At 31.3% G+C, this 22,058-nt stretch overlaps 4 protein-coding genes across 11 annotated transcripts; 3 read left to right on the top strand and 1 right to left on the bottom strand.

Annotated features, from left to right (window-relative positions):
* Positions 1-1,508: 1,508 nt before the first annotated feature.
* Positions 1,509-3,676, top strand: LOC122530340 (ubiquitin-conjugating enzyme E2 J1-like). Of its 2 annotated transcripts, none has more exons than XM_043657200.1 (5): positions 1,509-1,883; positions 2,150-2,355; positions 2,431-2,621; positions 2,705-2,822; positions 2,886-3,676. In XM_043657200.1, the coding sequence occupies exons 1-5, from the start codon at positions 1,847-1,849 to the stop codon at positions 3,132-3,134; spliced, it is 801 nt and encodes a 266-aa protein (XP_043513135.1). In that variant the 5' UTR covers positions 1,509-1,846; the 3' UTR covers positions 3,135-3,676. The 2 variants fall into 2 exon arrangements, with proteins under 2 accessions (XP_043513135.1, XP_043513136.1); XM_043657201.1 differs by lacking the exon at positions 1,509-1,883 and adding an exon at positions 2,038-2,090.
* Positions 3,677-3,849: 173 nt separating this feature from the next.
* On the bottom strand, positions 3,850-8,765 carry LOC122530341. 2 transcript variants are annotated; one of them, XM_043657202.1, is made up of 7 exons: positions 8,625-8,765; positions 8,218-8,269; positions 8,082-8,128; positions 7,964-7,997; positions 7,700-7,806; positions 7,511-7,623; positions 3,850-7,422 (listed from the first exon to the last, which is right to left on the bottom strand). In XM_043657202.1, exons 1-7 carry the CDS (start codon positions 8,678-8,680, stop codon positions 7,160-7,162), a joined length of 672 nt encoding a protein of 223 aa, XP_043513137.1. In that variant the 5' UTR covers positions 8,681-8,765; the 3' UTR covers positions 3,850-7,159. The 2 variants fall into 2 exon arrangements, with proteins under 2 accessions (XP_043513137.1, XP_043513138.1); XM_043657203.1 differs by having other exon boundaries at positions 8,588-8,662.
* LOC122530337 (venom serine protease Bi-VSP-like) lies at positions 4,531-21,994 on the top strand. 3 transcript variants are annotated; one of them, XM_043657196.1, is made up of 7 exons: positions 4,531-4,536; positions 15,829-15,914; positions 19,492-19,779; positions 20,178-20,477; positions 21,011-21,112; positions 21,187-21,335; positions 21,721-21,994. In XM_043657196.1, exons 2-7 carry the CDS (start codon positions 15,833-15,835, stop codon positions 21,877-21,879), a joined length of 1,080 nt encoding a protein of 359 aa, XP_043513131.1. In that variant the 5' UTR covers positions 4,531-4,536; positions 15,829-15,832; the 3' UTR covers positions 21,880-21,994. The 3 variants fall into 3 exon arrangements, with proteins under 3 accessions (XP_043513131.1, XP_043513130.1, XP_043513129.1); XM_043657195.1 differs by lacking the exon at positions 4,531-4,536 and adding an exon at positions 9,897-9,911 and having other exon boundaries at positions 15,823-15,914; XM_043657194.1 differs by lacking the exon at positions 4,531-4,536 and adding an exon at positions 14,491-14,758.
* LOC122530336 (bis(5'-adenosyl)-triphosphatase enpp4-like) lies at positions 8,727-13,169 on the top strand. Of its 4 annotated transcripts, none has more exons than XM_043657192.1 (10): positions 8,727-8,801; positions 9,628-9,842; positions 9,914-10,160; positions 10,251-10,349; positions 10,430-10,793; positions 10,864-11,073; positions 11,175-11,429; positions 11,489-11,585; positions 12,343-12,414; positions 12,565-13,169. In XM_043657192.1, exons 2-10 carry the CDS (start codon positions 9,730-9,732, stop codon positions 12,674-12,676), a joined length of 1,569 nt encoding a protein of 522 aa, XP_043513127.1. In that variant the 5' UTR covers positions 8,727-8,801; positions 9,628-9,729; the 3' UTR covers positions 12,677-13,169. The 4 variants fall into 4 exon arrangements, with proteins under 4 accessions (XP_043513127.1, XP_043513126.1, XP_043513125.1 ...); XM_043657191.1 differs by lacking the exon at positions 8,727-8,801 and adding an exon at positions 8,985-9,083; XM_043657190.1 differs by lacking the exon at positions 8,727-8,801 and adding an exon at positions 9,369-9,537.
* Positions 21,995-22,058: the final 64 nt, after the last annotated feature.

Genomic DNA, 22,058 nt, shown 5'->3' with positions numbered 1-22,058 from the left:
ATAATTGCTTGAGAAAGGAGGGAAAAAAAAAAAAAAATGCGACGAACGTAATCGTAGGTCAAGCAACAAAGATGATTATGAAATCGATCGTTAATCGATCGATCGTCGTCGTAGTTGACGAGCGGATTGTTGAATCAATTGGAAACAAGACACTTCGTGGTATTATATAATAGATCTGTGAAAAGTGTATCCGCCTAGTTTTGCACAAAACACTGCATGAACCATAATCGAACTTATATTTGCGGCATTCGAAGAATGGCATTCAACGATAAAACTGTACATACGCACGTTTACTATTATCTATTTACTATTACGAGAAATCTTATTCCTAAGACCTTCGACTATACGACTTTATCGAAACATGATGAGAGTAACAACAACAGGAACAAACAGCAACAACAACCAACAAACAAACAAAAAAAAAGCGAACTGCATTGCATACATTGTTTAGCGCCATTGTGAACTTCTATCTCTTCTTACGGGATAAGCATAATTATATTTGTTTATATATCTATACATATACATGACAACGTACGTATAGAAACATTATGACTATTATTATTATTATTACTATTATTCTTATTGTTACGAATTACGATAATTATCATTATTATTAAATATGGCCACTATCTCTATTATTATGATTATTATCAGTAAACGAGAAAAAAAAAAAAGTGAAAAACGATGAAGGTACGACGGATAATTGCTAAAAATTAAATGAAAGATCTTACTTATACATAATTATAAATACGTCACGATGACATATTCATAACAATTAATTATTACGATAACGTAATGACATTATTATTATTACTATTATAAATAACACCCTATTCCCATTTGTTGTGAATGTTTATGTTGTTTTATGATATTCAGAATATTCTAAAAATAAAGTCTATAATTTCCACGAATGTATCCACGTTTCATTTCGTTTCCTCTCTTGTCTTTCAGGAAACTTGTATTCAGCAACAGTACGTTTTTTTTTTTCAATATAATCATATGAATATACATATATATATAATTTTATTATAATTTTCAGTATAATCATATGAATATACATATATATAATTTTATTGACGTCATTTATCTTGTGATTGTAATCGAATCTTACAGAACGAGCGTAAAACAATAGTCGCAGCAATTTAATCGCGCTGACGTCGGATGATTCGTAAATTATGTAACCACTCCTCTTTGATGTTTAAATCTTCTATGGCTTTAAATACTTGCAAAAAAAAAAAAAAAAAATATAGACAATAAAAGAGGCATATTACATAAGTCTGACTCTTTTGACTTGTCGGTCGTAAAGTTTAAAATATTCAAAAATTATTCAGATGAGCAATTCATTTATCCTCAATGATCAAACATTATTTTTTTTATTATTGATTTGACAAGACAACTATACTATACTATATAAGACTGAGGTGAGATCGCGCGTAAATGACTCGAGAAAATCATTTGAATCGTTGTCAAAGCGTTTCGAAATTTCAGGATAATTCGCAGTCGGAGCGGCGTGGCCTCTGCGCACGTTCATCGGCGAACAACTTCAAGCAAGTGAAAACTAACATAAGTGCGCGTGCACGGAATAAGCTGTAGCCACTTTCACGTTATTTTTTGTGCGTTTCTGTACGCGCCGCTCGTATTAGGCCACGTCAAAATTAATTTCGTCGTTGGCCCGTGATGCAATATACACATTTCGAATGATCGAGTTTATCCCGGGAAAAAATGTGAAGAATGTATTGTAGCTGACTACGTCGGTGTATCGAGGCTGTTTGACAAGGGCAGATAGCACTCAGCTCAAGTACTATTTTTATTCCAGTTTAACCTCAGTCGAGACACTCGCTCGGAAATGTCATTCGAGGGGAAATACAATGCGAAAAGTCCCGGTGAGTTCACGAAACTGTCCCGATCCTTTTCCACTTTTTGGTTTGTCCGTTCGTTCGTTGCGCTCGCTATTTCACGTCGAACAACATACGCTGCATACGTATTTCTACGATTCCACGAAATCATTTGTTATCTATGAGAATTGACTCCGCGTTATCTGGTCATATGTAACGCTGAACATTCTCTTGCAATAAGTATTCTTTAGACTGGTACCACATGCAGTATTATGTAGCATTATCTTTGCATTATCTAACAAATGAAATTTCAGCCGTGAAGAGATTAATGAGAGAGGCTCAAGAGCTCCACGAAGCTACGGAAGAATATTGTGCATCTCCTTTAGAGGACAATCTTTTTGAATGGCATTTCACTGTACAAGGACCACCATCCACAGACTTCGAAGGTGGTGTTTACCATGGCAGAATTTTGTTACCACCAGAATACCCTATGAAACCCCCAAACATAATATTGTTAACCGTAAGCTAATTTTAAGGCTGATTTTTCAGCTGTACGTCAGAAATGAAAGTATATCGGATATGATTTTCTTTTCAGCCCAATGGACGTTTTGAAACCAACAAAAAGATTTGCCTAAGCATTTCTGGCCATCATCCGGAAACATGGCAACCTTCGTGGAGTATCAGAACAGCTTTGTTGGCTTTAATTGCCTTTATGCCAACACCAGGGAATGGGACAATTGGTTCTTTAGATTATAGTAAAGAAGAAAGGCAGAAGCTTGCAAAAAAGTAATCTACATGATTTCTTAATTTCGATATTGTTAATGTAAGATTGAAAGCATTGATAACACGATAAAAATGTTTCATCGCAGATCACTAAACTGGCAATGCGATACTTGCGGCAAAGTTGTTGATTTGTTGTCAAAGAATACAGTCAAAAAACCTATCACAGTAGAAGAGCAAACTATGTTAAACACAATAGCATTAAAGGTACTTTTTCATCTGTTATCACATCAAATTCATGTCGTGCATTTTTGAAAATTGCATTTTTAGGCTGATGACTCACCCACTTCAGATACATCTTACTTAGTCAATTCAGATACTGTATCTGAGAACCAACTGAGACAACGCGGTATCGAGCCAATTATTAATGAGACTCAAGATCGACAACAGTCTGATGTCATAGTAAATCAACAAGTAGAAACGATGTCATCTTCGAACGATTTATTTTGGAGCATTCTGATCGCTTCCTTAGTATCAGCGATAATTCTACTTGTTTTACGACGGCTATTTCTTGTTTAAATTATTCTAAATGTAACAAAACGTTATGACTGTAAGTATGTTAACAAACGAAGTAAATTTTATACACATTTTATGAAACATTTTTAAACTTAGAAGATGTCAAATTTATACACACTAGAAATAACCAGAACTTCTCATGAAAATAATATGTGACAGAGATTGCATTGAAATATTCACTGTAGTATACATCTCTTTCTTTATCTTTCTCTTATATTAAAAATTATAAAATTATAGAAACTAGTTGTTTTTGCGTATAAACACAAGATTTATATATTACGTTATTTTGTTTTTTAATTGGTGGTATTTAGTTATCTTTTAGATGTCTTTTTAACTTTTTGATATATAATATATACTTGCAATGCATAATAAAAGGAGCTACAAATTGCATTTAACATGCATACTTAGTTAATAATTTATATATATATATATTTATGTATATATATATATATATATATATTTGTTTAGTTATGTGTAAATTAGATCAGTGTTAAACAAATGTATTACTTTTATCAAAATCATACCGTATTTGTACAAAAAATTGAGAAAACACTTTTTTAATCAAATTTATTCCACAATAAAATCAATATCTTTTGTGAAGGTGAACTTTAATTCCACGTCTGTGAAATTATAATCTTGTATTTTTTTCTTCTTTATTGTTATATAGATGTAGATAACTCATGTGTTAGAATTGTATATAACTAATATAAATTTAACATAAGTTGAACTATTACGTTGTATTTCACGAAACTGTGCACATAAAAATCAAAAACAAATACACCAGTTATAAAAAAATACTTAACTGCAGTACAAATATAATACCAATTATTCTTTCTATCTTTCTCAATCCAGAAATGTACTCCATATTACAGAAATAATATATATGTATATTATCACATATTAAGCTAACGCATGATTAAACATTAATTTTAAATGTATGAATAATATATACTCATATGTACTTAAACCCATATGTACTTTGGAGCACTGTACATTATGACTTTGTTTTAAGTTTCAAGCATTCGTTTAAATTTAAAATTTTTTAAATTATAATTATACAAAAATAAAATATCATGGGACCATACTAAACATGGTTTCATTATATTTATGTGTAATAGTTAATTAAAGAGAAATTAAGAAGGGTACTCAGGTACAAAGTACATCTGTCATTTCTTGTTGCATGTACATAAAAATATAATAAAGTAACTATTTATTAAAGCATATAAACATATTCATTTTAACATCTATCATAATACAATAATTTTTCTTTTAATTCATTTTCACATTCAACTTTATACTCGTTGGCCAGTTTTTATATGCTGAAGAATTCATATATGGAATAGAAACACGAAAGAAAGTATATCTTGTGACGTTATATAATATTAGATTTGGAAATTTTTAATTCGTTATTGATGACAAAAAAAGTCTATGCAACTTATTGTACTTCATACTATGCTACACAAAATTTCATTTAAATAAAAAAAAAATACTAATATAAAATACCGTTCTATAACGGTTTTGTTACGTATTTTTTTAATTATAATAGTCGTATTTTAATACGCAGTAGACGATGCACAGTGTTAATTTTTACATATCGCAAACTCACAATGAAGTGTGAACAGCTGTGCACGAAATATAAACGATATCTAATGCTAGGCGCAGATAAATATTCTTAAAGCCAACAGTGATAAATTTTGTTTGCAACTTCAAAACTGATACAATTATAAATTAGTCCTCCGTATATGGAACATATATATAATGCTATTCAATATCTGGAGTCGAAAAATATCAATTAATCCTAGGATTAAATATAAAATAGTCGGTCAATTGATGTTATGCAATCATAACTTTAATAAAATAATCATTTCAATACAAGCCTTCAATATTAGCCTTTCAATGAAAAGATTTAATACTGAAAATATTTTTGGTCCCTATTATGTTGAAGCACTTAAAATTCTTAAGATGCTTTTGACATGCACATTCGCTAAACAAACATTTGGTAAATAATAAGAAACAAACTTCCCAACGAAAATTTTATAGCACAAAACAGGTTTATAGCAAGTCAAGTTTAAGTTTGATATTCTTTGCATTCATTATTCATTAGATTAGATTAGAATCATCGAAGTATCAACTTTACTTAACTCTCATTTAAATAATGTATTTATTTTGTTATTAACAGAATGCAAGCGCTTTATAATCTTCCTTTTTTATCGTTTAAAGCACCTTTCCATTTTTCTCCATACTGAACAATATGTATCAGTTTATATAGATTATGTATCAATTAACATAGGTATTACTGCTAAGCCACATACATTATGCTCAACTAATATCTCTGTGCGTTTATCATGCAATTTAATTTAAATCTTCACAAACTTTACTTCCTTTTACTTTATATATATGTATAATACGTATCCAAAAAATTTAATTTCAATTTTTGGAGTTCAAAATAAATTATAATGAGAGATAGAACCTATAGAGTGCATAAATAGCCATGGCACTGAATTATTAGTATACCGCATCTTTGTCATTTAACATTTTCATTTTCAGTATCATTAACGTTACTATCTGTACTATTGCTGCATACATTTTGATTCGCTCATAATACAAATTATCAGCAAACTTATGATCTTAAAAATTACGCAATCGAAAATTACAGCATTATTGATAAACTTTTATATTCTCTTTATCTATTGTAAGGCAACCTACCTCAGTTTGAAACTTATTTATTTATCGATAACCGACAATCTATCTAAAATTGTAACCTAATTATCTCGTAATAATTTAATTTCAGTAGAAACATGTTTTTGTACACCCAAATATGTATCAACACTAATATATCAGTACCACCTTATCCTTTCTTGCTCTCCCTTTCTTTCTCATTTTGAATTTTACAGAGATTCACAGAATTTCATTGTGACTAGATTTTATTCAGACTATGTAGTAGTCTTTCTCGTATAAAATATGGCTAATTATAAGATATACTAAGCTTCGAAAGAAAATCTCTCCAGAAAAAGCTGTTTATAATTTCACTGGCAAAAAATATATTGCATTGATAGCACCTGATACATTTCAACCTTAATTTTCGCCTCTAAATTTTTTTCCCCTATCTAAGTTAAATAACGAATAGTAAACTTCACAAACGTAAGAAAATTTATATTATTACAATGATGATATGTACTGTTTAACCATTTGAAGCAAAGTTACTCATTCATATATACGTATTTTCGTTATGATATTTGAATAAGAAATTCATCTTTTATGAAAAATTTGAAACAAGTAAAGTAATCTTTTCCATGTCATTTGTTTATGCTTCAAAAGGTTACAGTAATATATGTGTACACTATGTGATAGTATGTGTATGAAAAAAAACCGAGATCAATATCCTTTATAACAATCTGACATAAAAAAGAAAAAGACATCTTTGGTTTAAAAATAAATAAATAACATAAAAATATCAAAATTATATTAAAAAATTTAGTTTTTTTGTTAAAAATGTAATACGGAAATTATTAATAGGAAGAAAGTTATTGTCCTGTGGAAGTCGAGTGAAATTAGAATAAAAATATCTGGATGTAAAACCAATATGAAATAAAAAACTAAACAACACACACTAAATATTTGTATGTTTTAAGTCCAGGAGTCAAATGAAATGTTTCTCTTTTTTCTTTTTTTTCTTTTTTGCATATGTAAAATTCATATACATATGCATAATATAAAAAATTCTCATCATTGGCATTTTTTTTTTTTTTTTTAGTAATAAATTGTTGTAAAGTATCCCCAGGTAATATACCTTTCTTTAAAATTCTATGCGAATTATATTAACTTATACATGTATGTATATATACCTTGAAACAATATAAATATATCTTCATATCGTTTCAACAATACAAATATTGAAACAGTAGAATCTTCTTTTTCTTTTTTTTTTTGTTTTCTAAAAGTATTTCATATACATTAATTCCATTGTGTACTCTTTCTTGTAATACAAAAATACAAACAATCCTGTTTAATTGTAAATGCATTATTTATCAACTAGCATTAGTCCATTCTCCCGTTTCCTTTAACGCTCTATCCGTTAATCTTTCTATCTCAGTCAAAAGCTGTTCAGTCTCTAAATCAACACATACCATATCCGCTTCCACCGGATCCCATTCTAAACTATTTGGTGTTGACACCCTAGACCAAGGAGATGCTGTCAAGCTAGAGGGTTGGCTATTATTTACCGACGTTTGTGTTATAGAACCGTCAGTACTTTCAACTTTTTCATCGTCCATAATTGGTAGAGGCATTCCTAAACATACCATGATTTCTTTTCCTTTTGTATCTTACAAATATATATCATATAACTCTGGATATTTAAACTAAGAACATTCCTTTACCTTCGTGTTCCCACTCTAAATCTAATGATGAGCCAGGAGTAGAAGAAACACATGCCTGTTGTTTCATTAATGTTCTTGCATCAAGAATTTGAAGTGGTGTATCCAAACCAGAACTAACAAATTTCGAACATTATTTCATTCTAGTTAATTGTTATAGGATAATTGTTATGATTCAGATGGTCATTATACCTTGTAGAAGCATTATTCCTTGAGTTTAATCTGGCATATTTATTAGTACCCTTGGACCATGCACCATCTTCCAATAATTCTAATGTTACAGGAACCCCATGTTTTTTCTACAAATATTTATTACAAAGGTTAAAAACCTTTTTTTGATAATAAAATCTGATAATTAAGTGAAGTCATTGAATAATTAGAATCAATAATCACATTAATAAACAGATTTACTATGTCCCAAGTACATAAAAGTTCTAAGAAACCAAATCCAATTACCTTGAATCGGTTTAAGGAGAGAAATGATAACAGGCTATCCAGGGAAGCATAACAATGAAGTATGTAATTAATACAACGAAAATGAAACATCGCCCTAAAATTTAATACGGTTCCTTACGTTTTTGATCCTCTAGGTTGGTCTGCATCTCCTTTGTCATCTATAAACTATGAAACAGACAATCTTAAATATCGATAATATAATAACTAGGCATTAAGATTTTCCAATGAAAATACTGAAATAAAATTATATGTACCTCAACTTGTTCGTCTCCTTGGTAGGACATACTGGTGTGTCTTTGATAAAACCTTAAATTTAAATGTACACTACATTAAGAAAGAGAAATAATGGAGTAACGCCGCAATGAATTAAATGCAATGAACGAAAATGATTAAACGATTAACGTCCATGTATCTATGAAAAATAAAAAATCGTAGAAATCTACAGACTTATGTAACATATAAGATATACACTGAATAGCCAAAATGAAAGTGTTTGTTGTAATATTCAAGTGTAAGTGAAAGAAATTTATATTTGAGTTTCATTTCTTTAGCCACACTTATCAAAATACAAAGTTAGATGGACATCCATAGTCTGGAAATGAACATCATACACAAGGGACATACGTTTTTATTTTTCAGATGAAAAATGCATAATTCTAACCTGTACGACAAGGAGTCTGTAACTTTGGAAATGCAGCGGCCGAAACAGGCCCCCATGACCTGTTAACACACGGCGTATCGCCGTCATCTAACTGATATAGGTGTTCAAATACCGATATTTAACGTCCACGTGGTACGTGAAGGATAATGGGAACGAAAGACGATTCTTCATGCGAAGGTAAGAAAATATCGAGCGCGGCTCATCTCCGGATATGGTGCACCGCAGCTTTGAACATCTGTCAGTGTCAGTCGCGTGAACGCACTCTTGTTCGCTGCGATTTATCCAACACGCTTGCAGTGAAAAAACAAGTTCGCCAACATTTGAAACGAAGGAGGATTTCGCGTAAAAATTCGCTCGATTACATTCCAACTATGCAAGAAAAGTCAATTACTATTTTGAAAAATACGTGTTTGTCACGTACGTTCATCTATACCCATAGACAGTACAAGTGTTTTTAAGGTTCGGCCTCGTTTGTTTAATTACTTGCGGTTATTATACTAAAATAGTTGTTTCATTATATTTTATATTTTATTAATATTACTATCTACTCTCAATTTTTAATTATTTTTTGTCTAGTAGATTTATTCGTAATCCTTATTGTAGAATTGTATTATTGTATTTTAATTTTTCTTATTGTACTGGATGTCCATTTAGCAAACTCATCGTTGCAAAAAGATACGGTGCGATCAGAGAATAGAAAGAGAGTGAACTGTCGTTACTTTGTAGTTTCACAGTTCGTGACAGATAAGGACACGAGAAAACGTTTAGTTCTTGGCAAACGGTGCTCATAAATGGGGGATATTTAGTATCTTTAATTTTTTTTTTATCATGTAAAACAACCATTCTAGTGATTTACAGTCAGTGTTACTCAATGGAATTTCTCAAACATTATCGAATTCGAGGAATCATATCTGTGGGAAATAATATATTTTTTTTATTTAAAAAAAAATGTATATCTCCCGTGTAACAGTTAATAACTAGATATTTTTAATCTTAAATCCAGGTCGAGGAAAACTCTGAAATGGTTTGAAAGCATGAAGGAAACGGAGCAATAATTTATTATTTAAAAAAGATAAACATTCTTTTCATTAAAGAACTATTCATTATGAATTCTTCAACCATGTTCAGTTTGTTACTTGTTATATTGCTCAATGTGAAACATGGATTATTGATATCACAGCATCCAAAGTTGCTAGTAATATCATATGATGCATTTAGGTATGTTATTGCTCTTTAATTGTTATCTATATCTTAATAACCTTTTTAATCGATTTTCTTTCATTTTATAGATACGACTACTTTGACAGAAACTTAACGCCATTTATGAACAAATTAAAACATGAAGGCACATACGTGGATTACATGATGAACATTTTTGTCACAAAAACATTTCCCAATCATCATACAATGGCCACAGGATTGTACGCAGAAACACACGGAGTTGTGGACAATGAATTTTATGATCCCGTTTCTGGAAACACAACAAAATACTCATACAATCTGTATCATTATAATAATAAAGTTCTTCCTATTTGGGTATGTAAAGCAGACGTATTAACATGTACATCACATAAGTATTTATCTTATCAAAGCTATAAAAATATACATTTATGTGTATATCTGTAGACTGTCAATCAAAAAGCAGGCGCACAAAGGCGAAGTGGCACAATGATGTGGCCAGGTGGTATTTTTGAATACGAAGGAGTCACTCCTACGTTTGCTCAGGTTTATATCTTGTGTTAAATTCAACTAAATTCAAATTATGTAATTGTAACGTGAAAAATTAATTCTTTTCATTCCACCAGAATTTCAATGAATCCATACCATGGGAAGAAAGAATTGATACTTTGATATCATGGTTTATCCATCCTATACATCCAATCAATTTTGGAATATTGTATATTGAAGAGCCAGACTATCACGGGCATATGATTGGAATAAAAGGATCTGAATTTGATGATATTCTTAGGAAATTAGATAATATTACTAAATATCTTCACAATAAGATAGAGTACCACGGTTTACATGATCTCAATATTGTTCATTTAAGTGATCATGGAATGGCAACTGTTAAATTAGACAGGATAATAGATTTAACAAAATATATTAATAGTTCTGATTACAAATTTGTGGGTACCTCTCCAGGATTACACATTTTCCCCAATCCTGGTATGTCGGTGACTTATTAAGTTTGTTTTTTAATGTAAAATTAAGTAAAATAAATGAATCATCTATTTAGGCAAAGAAGAAATAATTTATCAAACATTGAAAGAGGCAGCATTGAAAACAAAAACATTCAGAGTTTATAAACGAGAAGAAATTCCTAAGAAATATCACTATGGAAATAATACGCGTATTGGTCCTATTTTTGTTATTGCCGAAATTGGATATGCATTTCAAAACCTTCTTGATACCATAGAATACTATAAGAAGAAGTTTAACGTCACAGGTAGACTATATGATTCGGAACCTACAACTTGGAACTGTTAATTCAAGTATATATTAGAAAATGAAAGAATATATTAATCTTTCTGGAATGTTTATTTTTAGTGAATAGTGATTCAGAATTCGGCCTTCACGGTTATGATAATGAGGCAATAGAGATGCATCCTTTCTTCTTTGCAAATGGCCCTGCATTTATGCCTAAGTGCAAACTCGAACCTTTCAATAATTTAGATTTATTTCCGCTGTTTTGTAAAATACTCGATGTACAGTGTCCGGTAGGGAATGGTACTATATCACACCTAACCAAGTGCCTTAAGAAACATCAGCAGGATATCACAGTGATTGCGTATCGAATGATATGTAAGTAAGAATTACTCATCGTTATCCTCACAGTTATTAACTATCTTTTGTTTATCTAGTTATAGCCACTACAATATCTATGACATTGGTAGGAATTATAGGAGCATTAGTAATGTTCTATATGAGAAAACGACGTTTAGGAGCAAAGAGTTATAGGTAAGTAGAAATATATATGTTACACGTGATTTGAAAAGTAAGTTCTGCCACTATTTTGAAATTTTTGATGAATAATTATAGAAGATATATTGGATTTAGAACTTGTTAGAAAATGAAATTGAAGATGCATCCTTATAATGTAACATTATTATTTTCATTTTTCAGGAGATATTATCCAGTGGATGGATAATATGTAAAGAATATCAAACAATATGTGAATTTTCACATGTTGCGTATAAATAATGAAATGAATTAAAAAAGAAAACGAAAGATGACTTAGTATTAGTAAGACATAGCATTATGATTAAAAATAAGTAGACACAATTTCCTTTTTTATAAATAAAGTTATATTGTTTCAAACTTTGGAAAAACGTTAGTAAAACGTTTAAATAGAATTTTAATCTTTTTAAGCAATTAACTACTTAATTATAAAATTGTACTATACATACAATTGTATTACTATATATCTACACAATTACAGAAATGTATTGTACATATTTTTGAATTCGTGACATATGTAACTTTAAACTAATTGTTACTAGGAAATTGTTAAATATGAAAAGTACGTGAAAAGTTTTAATGTAACAATTAACTATTGAAGCACATTAAGAAAAATAAATTCTTTAATGAAAAAACAAAAGCTAAATTTCTCATTTATATGTTTAAAAATAAATCATAGAAAAGAGGTGTTTCCTAATGCTTCTATTCCTTGTGACGCTAATGTCAAAAATAACCAGTGTCGACTTTTTGTTTTTAGAAGAATACTGGAAGATTTGGAAGCACAGTACCATTGGGATGAGAATCGCGATATTGAAAGTGATGCTTGCAAGTAAATTTCCGAAAAATCTGTTTTCAATTCTTTGCTTTTTATTTCACATTTAAAGAAGACCTTCTCTTGCCTTCTCTTTTTGCAAGACAAAATAAAAATTTTAGGATCTTGCATTGATGAACAATATTAATAACCTATTTCTCTTTTCAGATTAAACAGTTTTCCAGATTTATTCGTAATTTCATGCTACGCGAAGAATAAATATTCGTATGCACATAAAGGAAATGTTAAGTATAGGAAAACTCTTTTCCACTATAGGTGACATATGCTTCATCCGTTGCATGGTTGCATACATATAAATGAGAAAATACTTCTGTGATAAAAGAAATTGATATCTTTGCATAACTCTAAATAATGTACATAAATTGCAAACAATCACGAACTTTTTATTCTTTTAAATTTTACAACACTATCTCTAATGTAGTAACTATATATATTTAGCATAAAATAAACTACCACAAAATTATTAAATGATTTATCTTTCTGCTTGTATCAATACCAAAAGTACAAGTAAAATTCGGACAAATGTTATAGTGGTCTGTTCAATTGTATAATTCATCTATTTATTATTTTAAAAGTGTAATCGTTATGTACAGTGTTATTTTAGAAAATAAAATGTAACATAATTTATTCTGTAAGCAGAATATTTTACAAAATTAAATTTATAGACCGAATGTACTTATTACAATAGTGCATCAATTGTATAACAAGTCGTATGTAAATAAATCAGTTGTAAATAAATAATATTACCTCAATTTTAATTTTTTTATTCTCTTGATTTCTAACGAACGGGAAATTTGGAATGTTATACAAAAAAAAAAAAATTAAAATTATCTATCGGGTATATCATTGTGCTAATTAGTAAAAATTACACTAACAGACGATCAGAACGAAGGAGGATTACAAAGTTAAATAAGGGCCGAATATCTTCGCTACTATAATTATTTATTGTATGTTCCAATTATTTTCATTTAAAACAGAATTTCGTTTTGAATATTAGAAATGGCAACAAGTTAATGTTCGTTTTTCGAGAAGTTTCATAATAATCGCGTATAATTATAAGTCATTGGTAAATAAAATTTCTTCGTTGAGCAGAGATTGAGGTTGAGGTCGTACTCACGTGGCATTGTATCATTTTAATTTACTCGATGACCAGAATTATTATGAATAACTGTTTTTATTCAATAAATCATGTAACGAGAAAAATAAAAATGATACGAATTAAATAAATGCATGAGACAAAGTAATCAATCATAAAAATACACTTTGTGCTGGAAATTCCGTTGTTTTTGATTCAACTATTTTTTCACAATGATGCTATCAAATTAATTATGAATTCTGTGAATTGAGCGTGATTATTCGTTACACTTTCGACATAATAAACGGGAAATACATAATAATCCTTGCGTCAAAATAATTTTAGAAAAACGAAATTATGAGAGAGATTTATTAAAAAATAAAACCTAGCACAATTATCTAGACTGTTCAACATCATATTCGTAAGGATTTTTTGACATTTTTATGATTTAAACATCACACTCAACTACACGTTCTAGGCTACGGGCATTGAAATCACCGCGTATTTAATACGTGTAAATCAATCTACATTGTACGCAATTATTTCTTCGCACACCACGAAAGTCTCAACAGAAGAACTATCAGTCTCTCCCTTTTCAAATTTTCCAAGAGATATTTGAAAACGTAGGAACATGAAAAAAAAAAAAAAAAAAATAGGAAGAAAGAAGAATCCCAAATTTGGCTAACAGTTAACACCTATAATCAAAGATTTACTTACGGAATGAAAGAACATCCAATAATTCCAACGAAACGCTCGTTTATAGATTTACAATAGTTTTAACGATTCATACATGTTTCAGTTTTCTGAAAACCAGCCATGCAAATACGATATATGTTATTATGCGAGGCAGACACTTTTCTGATTTAAATATGACGTTTCGATCAAGGAGGTAATCGCTAAATTCACCGAACGTGACGAGCGAAGGGAATTCCATGAAAATGTTCAGAGGAAAGAGCAGAGCACCCATGGTAGGGATATAGCGAAGAAAAGAATGATTCCCGAAAAATCAAGCGTCAGTCTCTCTTTCGAGAGAGCGTGATACTATATGCTACACGCTATTGACATAATTATTGCGCGTGCGTAAAGCATCAGGTGTTGAAGAATTATAAAATTTTTGCAAAAGTGAACATCGTTGACGAACGTCTCTCAGTCAGCCGCTGAGTGCGCGAGAGGACGGTTTCTAACATCTTCTAACATCTGCTGTGACTCGTTTTTTTAATTTAATTTGTACGCTTGTTGTGATTCGCCTTTCATTTTTATTTACAGGTTTGTAACATTTGCTGCGATTCGTTTCTACTTAATTAACGTTTTTAATTTTAATAACGTTTTTAATTTTATTTTAATTCTGCACCCACAAGTGAACTATTTCTCATGTCAGATCAATTAAGTTTGTTCGTGTGACACGAGCAAACTTCGTTTATCATAGAACCAAATTTTGCATGATGTTTTCATTGATGTTACGTGCAAAAGTTTTTATTTCCGTCTCACGTATTTTTGTCAATATATAAATATTAATGCTAGAATTATCGGCTTTTCATTGTGCAATGAAGTGCGATATATGCAGATAATTATAATTATGCAACAATGATAAAAATGAGTATTTACGAGATAAGGAGTTAGAGAAAATGTGGTACATGTGGATTTTTTTTTAGTAGAATGTAATAAAATTCGTACTTATCTATAGAAATTTGTAATAAATTTCTATGAATCTCTTCCAGAGTACATATAGAAACATTATAATTATTTCATATTTAGAAATGTCCAGATTCTTTTATTGAATTCTCTAAACATTTAATTTTAAATTCTACCACATTTAATTCTCTAAATATCATTTTTTCCTCCAAATCTCTTATAATTACATTATTACCTCAATGAAAGTCGATATTATGTTCATGTATTTTTTGTATTATTTTGTATTATGTATACATATTTTGTGTTTACATTGTGTATACATATAAACATTAGTACATTTATGTTATGTTTTTTTAGTGATTTAGCAAAGATAAAATTATAAAAGCTAACTAAAGTCATCTCGATAAATTCAATAGTTCTAGCATTAAACTAAATTATAGATATATGTATATTTCAATGATGTCTCTCTTTTCTGTGAACTGTTTCACGTTTGTAATGTACATTCACTTCACAATGCGAATTAAACTTCTTTTGTCGTTTCATCATTTTTCAATTCGCTTTTAATTTTCATTTCATCTCAGGACAATAAGTACAACACAATTTTCATTTCATCTCAGTACAATAAGTACAATATAATACAATATAATACGATCCAATATTCTTCATTATTATTGTTCTTCCTTTTCATTTCTTTTTTATTTCAGAACAATGGCGAATTCCAAGATGCTGTTTATATATTTGGTGCTAATTGGCCTCTTGCATCCACTAGTGCACGTGGTATCCGCTCAAGGTTTGTGCGAGTTGTCTCTTTTCCATGTACTTCAGATTCCAATAGAATTTCGTCACGTAGCCTTCGTACATTTTCGATATTCTGCAAACGTGCAACAATTATTTTCGTTTCCCTATTTTATTTATCATCAACGAAAACACGCGCGACAACGTGAAATAAACGCGAACACGCTTGGCTTTTCATTTTCGAGGAGATCACGAAGAGTCAATTCAACTCAATCATTCATATTTGTTTTCTCATTCTCTTTTTTCTTTTTAGCTCCGTAGAAAATATTCCGTTACTTTAACCAATGACTTCAATGACTGGTGTATGAAATGATCATGAGTACGTATTATCTAACACAGTGGTATGAAGAAAGTGTACCTCGTCAGAAATTTTCAATCAAGCTTCAACGTAACTAGACGCAACTTAGGATCCTTCCAATTAAAACTAATTTACTGAAGAGTTTCGCCAATTAATAATTAAAAATTCCTAGAAGCTTGCTTTTCATTAAAACAAAGCCTTAAAAACAGTTAGAGGTTTGAGAAAATGATCCTGAAGAAAGAGGTGAAGTTCAAAGAATTTCGTAACGTGTAATCGATAAAAATCCTGTTTTCTCGTCGAAAGTCTCTCGAGATAATTATTCGATGAATTATTCGAGATAATTATTCGATGAATTATTTGAGATAATTGATCGATGACTCATTGCTGCGTTATGGATCGATGCATCGAATGAAAAGGGATTAGTCTGTCGGGGAATCCAGTGAACTTGATCGGATTTTGCCGAGAGAGTTGAGTAATCGGTGACGCTCACTTGTCCGAATACAACCAAGGTCCGCACTTTGGAACTGTTGAGAGAAGACTTTCACGTGGTTTTACCGGTGACCGGTGGTCAAGCCATGAATGAAAATCATCGCGAATATATACAACACGAAGATTGATAATATAGGCCATTAATAGTCTAATAATAAATCAGTCTAATAATAAGCTGTAGCTAATATGTGACGCGATAAAATACACAATATAATTATAGAATAACAGTACAAGAGTTATTCTATAGATAGCAACTAGTGTGTATATTATATAAATATCATACAATAACGGTAATATAAGACGTGTGACGACTATAGGAAAAGTAGATTTTAAAGCTGAACAGATGTCACTCCCTTCTTATGTAATTTTTGTGATATTAAAATGTTTTTTTTTTTTTTGTATTTTTGATGATTGATCAGAAATCTTCATGGATTCAAGTAGTGTGTACGAACTGGACAAGTTTTACATATCATAAAATTTATCTTCCCTATGATACTTTTTTACGTACAGTATAATACAAGTATACTGTGTATTACTTGTAATGCTAATATTACTAATGTAACATACTTAATATACATATAATATAGCACGGTATACAAGTAATACAATAAATAGAAATTTTTAATAACTTCACTCGACAATTTGGACTTTCCAATCTCGAAACCTGTTTGATACCCCCCTCGAGCACACCTATCAGACATAATTTAGCATCGATTCGGAATCTTTCTATCTCTGTAATTTACTTGTTTCTGCAATTCAAAATGAGCCGAATTAGCAGAAACAGCTCCATTACACGTTGATTTACATTTTACAAGACGCAGGAGACACGCTAACAAGACGGTTCAATATAGATACGTACTTTCGAGATGCACGCATTCTCGTGTCATTTCGAATTTACGATGATATCACCGTTACGACGAGTATTTTTGCACCAAGCGTGCAATTATCAACGTGTCGTCGATCAACGTGGAAAACCAATGTACACACACACACACACACACACAGAGGCATATGTACTATGTGTCGCGCTTCCGGAAAACCGCGCTCAAATATTACGAATATCAATGTTCGATCGGGTATCAACGTTCTAGAGAACAGAAGTCCTGCGTTTCGCGTAGGAAATTACGCAACGTAGGAGAGGGAAATATTGCATCCTTCGGCGTATCTTCCGAGAAACATCGGTGATAAACATCGTTTATAAATTAACATAAGCGTTTCCCTCGCGGCAACGACGATCGTGATATCACGTATAATATGTTACGTTAGATTACAATTTTTCTATGTACGTATGTATAGAAAATGGACTCACATACTTCGCATTCACACGTACAAAAACGTTTCGAAGCTATTTTATTTGATGTAACGAATTATAATATGGGGGGATTCCGGAGATGTGCTTCGTACTTCCCATTTTCAACTACTGTGACTAATAGTTGTTTTTGTTTTGATGATGCGAACGAAGTGTGTTTGCAGTTTGATTGTGTTGTTCAGGAATGAGCAAGTGAACGATGTGTTCAAAACTTACATGTGGTTAAGTATGGCGTGAGAAAGATGTGTAAATTGTATAAATATAGAGAGATGTATAAAGATGTGTAAATTTTATTCAGTTTGTTGGTCAGAGGAGACGAATTCATTTCTCATTTTTTCAATCAGAAATCCTACAATTCGATAGCTAGAAGCTATTCATTCGAGTAATTCAATATCTGTTAACCTGATTTTTTACTAACTGAATCATCTTTCGTGATCCTATTAGTTCTGACGTGAGAAGCTCAATTTCTATAGATCTCTACTATTTTCATTCTCTCTATACCAGTGACAGAGAACTGCTGTTTGAGAAACAGGTCAAATTTTGTTCATTATTTTTTTAGTACTAGCTCGTCGGTCACTAAGTCAGTGGCGTTACTTGGAAAGGGGGAGAGGAGGATGGTTAAAAACTACTTTTCTTTGATTCTCACTTTTATAATCCTCTAAAAAGTTTACGTTTTCTTTTTGTTTTACAACTTTTACTTTTGCAAGTGAAGAGCAACAAATAAATGTCGACGTCGAAAAATTGATATAAAAGGGGTGACATCATGCCCAGTCACCCTTGCACTATACATTAGATATATATATATATACTTTATTTCTTAATATTTTTTATTGTCTGTTCTCTCTTTTATTATATAAAAAACTAGCAAAGCTACCCATTCTGAAAATGGGATCTGTGTTTTTTAGTGTTTATTACATCTGTTTAATCGTAAGCGTTATATGAAATTTTTTGGACACAACTAACTCATTTAACATTTAAGACTTAAAATACCTATATCTATGTATAACCAAGTCGTAAATCCTCCATAAAACACAATTGTGCATTTATTTCTCACTTTTAAACTCTAACCGAACACTCGTAATTTTCTTAACATTTTTTGAAAAGAGGGGTTTCGAAAAATAATTAAAATTCTTTTATATATATGATGATAAGTTTATAAAAATCAACGCGTGGGTCATTTAAAAAGTCAGTGTCTGACCCGCGGGTCATAGGTTCACCATCATTGCTCTATACTATGATTAGTAATGACTACAAAAGCTTTTGATTGGAAGATGACCCAATTAATAATGATAAAATATTACATTTCCCGTGTGCCCTTCAATTCCCAAAATTGCCAAAATTTGTCCACTTTAAATTCCATGACGAGAGCAACATACGAATTTTTTTTAAAACAGATTTAACAGTTTCAAATTCTTCTAACAATCGTTCAAAAATTCACCGCAGCTCTCTCTGAATACTTTTCAATCTTATTTTTAGGCCAAAGTTGTACTACACCGGATCAACAACTCGGCGTATGCATCAATATCAGAAATTGTCAGCCCCTGTTGACTTTGCTACAGACAGATGGCCTTGCAGCTGGTGATTTTCTGAGGCAATCGGTGTGCAGTTTCGACAACTACGATCCGATCGTTTGCTGCCCGGAAAAACGAGGAAGAGAAGAACCAATTGTGAAAGAAAACGTGTACGGGCCTTTGCATCCACCATACTGTGGTTTTAGTGACGTTGAGCACACCAAGGTGGTTGGTGGTGTGCAAGCTAAACTTGGTACGTCCAATTTTATCTTATTTCCATTCCTCACAATCTAACAATAAGCAACGTGTTCTAAATTTCAAGTCATTAAGTCGAAATTTAGGAAAAGTTTCTTTTTAATTCCTATTCATAATGGTTAAGCGAATAAGACGATTGAAATTAAATATGCTAACTTCGAAATATACGATGATATACGTAATTGTAACTCAAAGTTTAATTTTTTTTTTTTTTTTGTTGAATCTCTGTATCGATCCACACGATCGAATGAAAGTATCAACAATAAAAAAAATTCTCACTTGACTTTATTAAATTTAATTTCTACTAAATTTCATTAAAGATGCAGCGTAAGAACGAATAATAATAATAATCTTCAGTTCGCGAGAAAGAACTTACATGCAGAAATTTATGTACAGGTGCTTGGCCATGGATCGCTGCGTTAGGTTATCGCAACAATCTAAACCCTTCGCAACCAAAATGGCTGTGCGGTGGTTCACTGATATCAGCCAGACACATTCTGACCGCGGCACATTGCGCGGTACGCAACGATTTGTACGTGGTTCGTATCGGGGATCTGAATATAAGAGAAGACGACGACGGAGCACATCCTGTTCAAATAGAAGTCGAGTCGAAAATCATACATCCTGGCTACGATACCAAGGCATACGTGAACGACATCGCTGTTCTCAGATTGGCGCGGGAGGTACCATTTTCGGGTAAGTCTTATAAATATTATTGTCCAATTTTAAACGTGTTATCGCGTGGCTGATGAATAAAGGAGGAGACGAATGGATGATTAATGAATGTAGCTAACCAACCGCAGGCAACTATTAGTTTTAATGATGTGGGATTGAAAGAGTCACGTATTAAAAATTAACGAGGTTCGTTAATCATACTTATTCTTCACGAACTTCGAGCAATCCTTCAAAATTGCTCTCAAACAATTATTCAAGAAATTATTCAAGGATCTCGATACTGATACATTCGAAATCTTATACTTTTCTCTTTCTACGTTTCTATCTATTTAGGATCTACTCTATAATCAACGAAAATTTTAAATACATCTCGGCAACATTTAATGTTATTCCAACAATGTTTCCAACATCTAATGTTTCAGTTCCAGTTTAAATTCGACGTGAGAAACGATCGTTTAATCTCCAACAAGCCAACACGTCGGATATCAATCATTTCTTGAAATTTTTTAATCTACTCATCGTGCTGTTCGTTATACTTTTTCTTCGCATTTCAGAACACCTATATCCTATTTGTCTCCCGGTAGAAGATTCCCTTCGAAACAACAACTTCAATCGATATTATCCGTTCGTTGCCGGATGGGGATCACAGCAATCCCGTAAGTGTCTCGAATTAATGCAATTCCTCAATGTTGTGTAATTTCGAAAATTTCAATTTTCATTCTTTTTATAGGTGGGCCAGCCAGCGACATGTTACTGGAGGCACAATTACCAGTGGTCAACAACGATGCTTGCAACGAGGCTTATTCCAAATTTAAATCGGAGATCGACAATCGTGTAATATGCGCCGGATTTGCTCAGGGCGGAAAGGATGCTTGTCAAGTAATAATTAAATGATTTCTATCAATAATATCGGTACTTTCGACTTTTCAAATAGATAAAGTCACGTGTAAGTTGCTCCTAGATTATACTGATCGACTCTACAAGCAGAGAGAAATGACGCTATTTTCAAAAATTTTATTTTCAATACAAATAATTCCTGTCTCGCTGTAATAAACAAATTGGAATAAGTCCTTCATTTCTAAAAACATTCACCGCGTAATGAAATTGAGAATTTCATAAAAGATGGAGTTTAGCTTCGCGTCATCGTATTTTAACAATTTCAACTGCTTCCCAATTTTAATTATAAATTGTCATATAAATGTAATACAACTGAATTGAAATTGTTTAATTGATTTTAATAGAAAATTTTTTAATTTTGTTTCAGGGTGACAGTGGAGGACCACTAATGTTACCACAAAAGTCCACCACCTTCTACCAGATTGGAGTTGTATCTTATGGTTATAAATGTGCCGAACCCGGATATCCTGGCGTTTACACCAGAGTCACCGCGTTCCTTGATTTTATTATCTCAGCATTGCGCTAGCACAATTATTAGCATCTCACGAACATTTTTCGAATGTAAAAAGAGATGACTAAGATAAGGGGCAGCACTAATTTATATTGTTTCGCACCAAATATAGCTTTGGCACAACGTTGAACTTTCACTGTATCAATTAAATTTCCTTCTGTCACTCCTCTTCAGAATATTATTACATTTTTCGC

The sequence above is a fragment of the Frieseomelitta varia genome, unplaced genomic scaffold (genome assembly GCF_011392965.1).
Source record: "Frieseomelitta varia isolate USP_RPSP 00005682 unplaced genomic scaffold, Fvar_1.2 scaffold_339, whole genome shotgun sequence".
Classification (NCBI taxonomy): domain Eukaryota; kingdom Metazoa; phylum Arthropoda; class Insecta; order Hymenoptera; family Apidae; genus Frieseomelitta; species Frieseomelitta varia.
This window is presented reverse-complemented; position numbering and strand designations above follow the sequence as displayed.

Excerpts from the sequence above, each read along its gene's own strand:
- LOC122530340 (XM_043657200.1), top strand. The coding sequence starts at position 1,847 with ATGTCATTCGAGGGGAAATACAATGCGAAAAGTCCCG. Across the intron at positions 1,884-2,149 it reads ATACAATGCGAAAAGTCCCG|CCGTGAAGAGATTAATGAGA; the intron begins GTGAGTTCACGA and ends ATGAAATTTCAG. Across the intron at positions 2,622-2,704 it reads AGGCAGAAGCTTGCAAAAAA|ATCACTAAACTGGCAATGCG; the intron begins GTAATCTACATG and ends GTTTCATCGCAG.
- LOC122530341 (XM_043657202.1), bottom strand. The coding sequence starts at position 8,680 with ATGGGGGCCTGTTTCGGCCGCTGCATTTCCAAAGTTACAGACTCCTTG. Across the intron at positions 8,129-8,217 it reads AAGGAGACGAACAAGTTGAG|TTTATAGATGACAAAGGAGA; the intron begins GTACATATAATT and ends TCTGTTTCATAG. Across the intron at positions 7,423-7,510 it reads TTTAGAGTGGGAACACGAAG|GAATGCCTCTACCAATTATG; the intron begins GTAAAGGAATGT and ends TGGTATGTTTAG.
- LOC122530336 (XM_043657192.1), top strand. The coding sequence starts at position 9,730 with ATGAATTCTTCAACCATGTTCAGTTTGTTACTTGTTATATTGCTCAAT. Across the intron at positions 10,794-10,863 it reads ACACATTTTCCCCAATCCTG|GCAAAGAAGAAATAATTTAT; the intron begins GTATGTCGGTGA and ends TCATCTATTTAG. Across the intron at positions 11,430-11,488 it reads GATTGCGTATCGAATGATAT|TTATAGCCACTACAATATCT; the intron begins GTAAGTAAGAAT and ends TTGTTTATCTAG.
- LOC122530337 (XM_043657196.1), top strand. The coding sequence starts at position 15,833 with ATGGCGAATTCCAAGATGCTGTTTATATATTTGGTGCTAATTGGCCTC. Across the intron at positions 15,915-19,491 it reads GCACGTGGTATCCGCTCAAG|GCCAAAGTTGTACTACACCG; the intron begins GTTTGTGCGAGT and ends TCTTATTTTTAG. Across the intron at positions 20,478-21,010 it reads GCGGGAGGTACCATTTTCGG|AACACCTATATCCTATTTGT; the intron begins GTAAGTCTTATA and ends TTCGCATTTCAG.